General features: G+C 46.1%; 1 protein-coding gene across 2 annotated transcripts; it reads right to left on the bottom strand.

Annotated features, from left to right (window-relative positions):
• Positions 1 to 352: 352 nt before the first annotated feature.
• On the bottom strand, positions 353 to 5,778 carry LOC100285996 (uncharacterized). 2 transcript variants are annotated; one of them, NM_001158884.1, is given in 8 exon segments: positions 357 to 756; positions 875 to 981; positions 1,205 to 1,243; positions 1,468 to 1,509; positions 1,641 to 1,740; positions 1,986 to 2,050; positions 2,345 to 2,432; positions 5,342 to 5,723. In NM_001158884.1, coding segments are annotated over 8 exon segments (738 nt in total). In that variant the 5' UTR covers positions 5,533 to 5,723; the 3' UTR covers positions 357 to 650.
• Between the last annotated feature and the right edge of the window lie 1,250 nt (positions 5,779 to 7,028).

Genomic DNA, 7,028 nt, shown 5'->3' with positions numbered 1-7,028 from the left:
TATGATATCATGCATTGGGTAGCTGTATCATATGTAATTTTATGTGACATGGTAGGTTTGGATATTGTGACAAAATATAATAGACCGAGAATAACTTTACCGAAAGCACAAAGTCCAATACTCGATTTCATTTTTGCAATAAAAGAAAAAATAATAACATCTGCTTTTCAACTTCTGTGCATTGGGCAGCATTTTAGGGAACGGCGGCAATTTTGTTTTCTTTTCATTTTCTGAAAAATGAGCCCAGATGGACTAGCTCGAATTTATCAAAAGTTGGGCCATCGGAGCCCAAATTTGATCCATATGCCAAAGGCAGCCTGGGCCTTCTCGGGCCTAATTGTCTGTCATAGTGTTAGTGGAAGTAATCATCTAACTGGCCTGCACAGCTCATTGAAGGACAACAGCAGATTTTACAGGAACCAAACCAAACTAGAGACGCAAACCGGAGCTTTTGCGACCAAGAACTACGACAAACGACACAGCAGAGGTTCAGATACTAAGAAGGACAAGGATAAAATCGATCTAGCAACCAATAAGAACGGCAGATCAATAGAAAGATCACAAATTCCCGCCTTAGCTGAATCGAGTTCTAATAGAAACTAGAATCGAGCTGGAACAAGCAGCGTGGATCATCTGAGAAGACAAGCAGTTCAGTGCTGTTCCTGCCGTTGGCTGACGGCAGATGGCTGGAGCATCCACCACGGCAACCTGATCCCCGCCGCCGCCGCCATTCCTGGCTCGTCGGAGTCGTCGGGACTGCAGTTTTTACGTACCGGCAAGCTAAGTTCAGGTGGGGGACATAGCTTTCTTCAGCTGAAGAAGGAACTGGACAAATCAAGAACATGCGTGCCAAGCACCACCCGATGTTGCTCACCAGATGTTCAGGTTTGGAAGGGCCGCCGCCGCCGCTGCCGTGGAAGAAGCTGCTGCGGTGCTGGTGGTGGTGTGCAGGGATGATGATGCCCCCACTGCAGCCTTCTCCTTCTCACATGAACACAGAAGCACTTCCAGGTCAGACCAGCTGAACTCCATGAAAAAATGCATTTGGGAGGCAAGTAACTGATGAGGAACTAAAACAAAGACAACCTCCATTGAATTAGTGTGTGTGCATTCTCTAGAACTCCATGAAAAAGTGCATTTGGGACGTTTTTTTGTCTGTCTCTCTCTCGTGATTATTATTAGAAGAAGGAAATAAAGATGTTACCTTCTCTAGAATGCCATTTTGTTCCATCAGAAAAGTTTCCTGCAAGGTGGGATCCAAAAGTACAGAACTTCCTGTTACTGCGCCACCTCTTACAAATAAAAACAATGAGAACAACCAAAACAATGAAGCGATAATAAAGAATCTGAAGAACTAATCAGAAATCTAGAAAATGGATCAACATTCTACTAGCCACTTTGCAACCGAATAAAAAAATGTTATGTTTTTGACGATGTTAAGGTAAATTCTTTATTTGGCATGCTTGCCTTGTTCCGGAGCTCCTGGATCGAGTTGAGCAAGATGTGGTCCTGGAAACAAAAAAAAAAAAAAAAAAAAAAAAAACTTGCACTGTGACTGTGAGCACTGACGTGCGATGCGAGTAACAGTTAACAGTGCTCCTGTATGTTTGTAGTACAATCAGCGTGCATGTGACATGTACCTTCCTGGATCTGACGTTCCTCAGAGCGCTGTCTATCCGGTGCTCAAGCTGCTGTACCTCTCTGAACGTCAGGGACTCGAGCTGCTCCCCCATGAGATTCCTGAAACATGCATTGGATAGCATATGACAAGCTATAGCCTTATTATTCACATCTCACTATTACAGATATGAGACACATGTCGAGTGAACAGGAGTTTTAAATCCGTCTGCCAAATGCACATGCATGTATGCTACATAGTTTTCAGACATTGCTTGGTTAAATCGATGTGTATGCAGATTAATTAAGGTTTTGTCTTTAACAGCTGTTTTTTTTGTTGTTGTTGGTAATTACTTGCAACTTGTTACCTTTGGCTCTTCTTTATAGCTTCGAGTTTGGACCTCAACTTGATGTGGTCATAGCTCATGTTCCCCTAAAAAAGGTTACAAATGAGAGTGATGGTAAGACCAAGAACACAATGCGCAATCGTCCGGTTAAATAATACTCCCGCCTCCGTTCCAATTTATTGTTCGTTTTAGTTTTGTAATTTTGTGCCCTTATTTAAATGGATGACAATACATCTATACACGTATATAAAATATATACATCAAATATTGTATTAATCCATTAACACCTTAAAACGAATACTATTTCGGAACGGAGGGAGTAAACTTTTAAATCAGAGAGAAATATTCATACGACATATTATTCCCTCTTATTTTCGTACCTGCGATTCTTCAGGGTAGTCTTGGGTTACATCGTCCCTATCTTCACATAGCAAGTACCTCTCGTATCGGCCAAGGATTCGCTCCATGCTGTTCTTGAAAAACAAAGAAGGGTGTAGGTGAAATGTTTATTTTTTGATACAAAATATATCACCCTCCCTATTATCATTTTCACTAGGTTTCTCTCTATCCTCATCTCCGACACCATATATCTCATATCGTATTGATAACATTATATCTTTCAATCGAAAAAGGAGAAAAACTGTTAACTTGATGAGCTCTATCTGTATACACATGTCCAACTGAACTCATATTATTCTAGTTTCTTTCTACTAGAAGTCACTAGTTTTCTTACATAGCTAATTAATCTATCTCATTGTTTTTTTGCATGATCGGACATTGCCACCACAGATGTTTCTGATTAGTTCATCATCTTAATTAGGGGGTATTTGTTTGAGATTATAATCTGCCCACTTAGTTCAAAAAATTGTTAGATTATATAATCTTGACAGATTATTTTTCCAAACAAACACCTCCTTAGTTTCGAGAGCTTCATCATTTATTCGTGAGTCAGTGTACAACACAAGTCCCGGACCCTTAGCCTTTCGCTGACATAACTTTTGTTAGTAGAACACCGCTTTGATACAAACCGAAGATGTTTTTCCTCGAAGAAATGGCTTGCTGTATTCAGAACATCTAAAGCTAATAGTTAACTACCAAAAATTAGTTGTTGCATTCTAAACACCATCAGTTAATATCGTAGCTAATTATTATCTATCTCACAGCTAACAATTAGTTTATTATATATTAGCTGGCTAACTATTAGTTTTAGGCGTTTTAAACAGACGACTTAGCAACAGAAAGCATGCATTGAGACCGGGCTTGGTGATCCAAATAGACCCGTGCGGCCCAGCTAAGCAAGCAAGCAAGGGGCAGGGGCCCGCTAGCTCCGACTCGGCGACTCCGTAGCGTCATGTTTTGTGAGCAGGGCATGTTTTTTTCGTCGACGGAATCTCGGTGTCAGTTGGGTCGGTCCACTGGGCCGTGCATCCATGCATGCATCTGCCCTACCTGCCCAGACCAGCAGAGGCCAGAGGCCAACAGCGACGCGGACCTTTCCTCATCTGAACAGGAGCTGAGCTTTTTTGGAACATGCATGCATGTCCCAGATGTTGGGGATGCATGGTGCGAGCGGGAGTAAAAAAAACAAAGGGCACGTTTGCGACCTTGGCCCGTTGGCCTGGCTGCGCTCGCTGGATGCAACGTGTGTGTTTGTGTGACTTGATTTGTTTTAGAGCTCGGTCCTGCGGGTGCAAAAGTGGCTCTTCAGCCTGGCTCCCAGGAAACGAAGGCAGGCTCCGTTTTTTTGGAGCTCGGCTACCGGTGGCGCAAACCAGCTCCTCGTGGCTGCTTCCAAGAAACAAAAGTGACTTTTAACCTGGCTGTCTACGTGTGGCAAACATTGGCTCACTTGGACCGGGCTTATTTGGTACAGTTGCACAAACAAGATATATTGTATCAATTGAGACCGGCTAACTTCAGCCTGGTTCACCCGAACGAGCCGAGCCGGCCTCATACGTCGTCGCAAACACGCCCAAAGAAGCTGGTGTGGCCAGGCTGTGTGTGACTCTGAGACTCATCAGTGTGTGACTCAGGGTTCACCGTCCCGTTTTATAAGTGATTTCTCACTCATACCCAAAAATGGTTTTTAGCACACAAAAAAAACCCGCTAATCTCGAGCGGTTTGAATTTTTGAATTTGAATTGTGATTTTTCGTTTTTCTCGACGGCTTTTTCGCCGCTTTCTTGGTGGTTTTCGCTATTTTCTCTGCGGGTTTACGGGTTCGGATTTAGTTAACGGGTCTAGAAAAAACCGAATTTATTTTGAATACCAAAACATGATTTTTAAATAAATAATATATTTCTGATTTCCTAAAATTCTATAATTTTGATAAATTTCCCCATAACTTTTATGATTATTTTTGAAATTCAAAAAATTGAAACAAAATGCTCGAAAAAAGTTCGGTTTTTGAAACCGGTCGATGGCGAGAACGAGATTTTTTTGGCGGTTTTGCCGAATCTCGCTCTCGAGATTTTTTTTACCCTCGTATGACTCTGCATGGGCGCCTCGAGAGTCGCTCGTAGTGGTACCGCTAGTTAAATTTTGTTTTAATAAAACATAAAAATATGTACATGTGTTTTGTTGATTAGATTTCGAAACTTCACTTCACTTGTGTGTAATTTTACTTTATTTTTGTACGAAGTAAAAAGGGGGTGTCTGACTGTGGAACCCAAGTAGAGATGGCCAAACGGGCCGCCCGGCCCGGCCCGGCCCGCCAGACACGGTTAGGAAACTGGGGCGGGCCTGCTGAGCCCGCGGGCTTGATTCTCTGTCCGAGCCCGGCCCGTAGTGGGCCTAAACGGGCCGGCCAGACCCGTTTAGCACGAAAAAAGCGGGCCAAAAGCGGGCCAAAAAGCATATTTTAGTGCAAAAAAAGCGGGTTTAACGTGCTTAGAGATAAACGGGTCGTGCCGTGCTAGCCCACCATGTCTAATTTCCTGTCCGAGCCCGGCTCGCTTATTCGTGCCGGGCCAGCCCGGGCTCGCATAGAACCGGGCCGTACCGGGCCCAAAAAGCGGGGCTCGCGGGCCTCGTGCTTATTGGCCATCTATAAACCCAAGTGGTGCTAGGGAGTAGCATTGCACAGACCACGGTGGCAGCACAGTGCCGTACGCCCGTACTATATACTTCCATAAATAGAGCCAAAGAGGGTAGGAGTGGGCGAGTGGCTAAGGTGCCGGTGCCGGTGCCTGTGCTGCCCTCCGAATAATTGCCGTGTATGGTACTGGCCCGTACGTACGTACGCCACGCCAGATTGACGCACACACCCCGGCCCGCTCCATTACCAGAAATGGAGTATAGGAGGATCATAGCCATAGGAGTACTGCCCTACCCCTACCATGCATTCTGCATGCACGTATAGATCGACGACGTCGTACCTGCCGTGCGCGGCGAAGTCGTGGAGCCTGCCCTTGTCGGAGAAGACGAGCAGCGCGACGTCGGCGTCGCAGAGCACGGCCAGCTCCCGCGCCTTCTTCGCCAGCCCGCGCCGCCGCTTCGAGAAGGTCACCTGCCGGCTCACGCTGTTCTCGATGCGACGCACCTCCACCTTGCCGCGCCCGCGCCCCATCTATATATCGTTTTGGTTTCGACTTTCGATCACGTCTTCACCACCGCGCGCCTCAGTCTCTGGGTGGGTGGTGTGGAATTTTTGGCTGGCAGGCAGGAACTGAGCCGGCCGAGGCCGGCGGCGGCGATGGACGGCCGGAACTTGAGAAGATGAAGCCTTAAGGAGCCGAGGGCCGAGCGCTGGGCTAGCCTGCCTGCCTAGCTTGCTTGCAATTTATATATAGTAGCAGCACGCAGCACGCACACGCAGGGCGGGCGGGCAGGGGACTGACTGACACTGGATCGGATCGAGTACACAGGTTGACTAGTAGTGTCTGCACGCTCCCTCGCTGCTCTGCTCTGCGTGGGCGGCGTCGCTGTCGACTGCCGGTTGGCCGCGGCGCCTGCCGCGGTGGGCGACCACGTACGGCCGGGGCGCGAGTGGCCGGGTGCCGTAGCGCGCACAGGCGGCTGCCGGGCCCCGCGGAGGAACAGCCAGATTCCCGTCCTCCCTGCTTTGTGGCTCGGGACTGGGGAGGGAGAGAGGGAGGGCTTCCCCCTTTTCCTCTCTGCCCTAGCTTAGGTGTGCCATGGATTAATTAGCATTAGTACAAACAAACTCTATAGATGCAGATAAAACCTACTTTTAGAACCTTCAGTACTAAGGGTATGTAGAAATCGGTCTTTTCATTGGCAGTTAGTTAAAAACCACCGGTGGAAATTGATTTCCACTTGTGGTTGAGCTAATGAAACTATCAGTAGAAATTAGATTTTAATTCACGGTCATAACAAAGAGCATGGCAAGCCCTGATATTTCATCGCTAGGCTCAAAGAAGCTTGTCTTCCCATCACGGGCGAATCAAAGCATGTTCGCTTGACTTTAATTCATACCAGCTTCTATGCTTCTACAGTACTTTGTCTTTATGAATTGCGGCTGCAGCAGTCTGAACAACTGACTTTAATCCAAGCTCCGAACCAAGCAACAATAAACAGAAGAAAGACGCCCAGAAAAGGGTACAATATGTTGGGGTTCAAGGATCCAATATCAAGTTAAAGTGGTCACATATTCCAATTACATTCTCTCAAGAAGACCTTCAACTCAAAGATTACCCACACAAAGATGCCATGGTGATTTCGTCTGTCATAAAAGGCTTCATAGTTCACAATGTCTTGGTCGACATAGGCAGTGCAACAGATATCACCTTCGCAAAATCCTCCAGGCCATTGTAAGAACCTGAAGATAAAATTCAAAAATCAGCTTACCCACTCTGTGGCTTTAGAGGCAAGCAAGTCATAGCACTTGGAAAACTGGCCATGGCTGTCACCTTCGGCTATATCAACAACACTAGAACAGAGGAAGTTGTGTTTGATATTGTCGATATGAAATTCCCATATAATGCAATCATTGGAAGAGGAACACTTAATGCTTTCGAAGCAGTCCTACACTCAGCATGTCTTTGTATGAAGATACCAAGCAACCAAGGCGTTACATCAGTTTATGGAAGCCAAGAAGCCGCA

This window comes from Zea mays, chromosome 10 (assembly GCF_902167145.1).
Source record: "Zea mays cultivar B73 chromosome 10, Zm-B73-REFERENCE-NAM-5.0, whole genome shotgun sequence".
NCBI lineage: Eukaryota > Viridiplantae > Streptophyta > Magnoliopsida > Poales > Poaceae > Zea > Zea mays.
The sequence above is the reverse complement of the archived record's forward strand: the minus strand, read 5'-3'. Positions and strand labels throughout refer to the sequence as shown.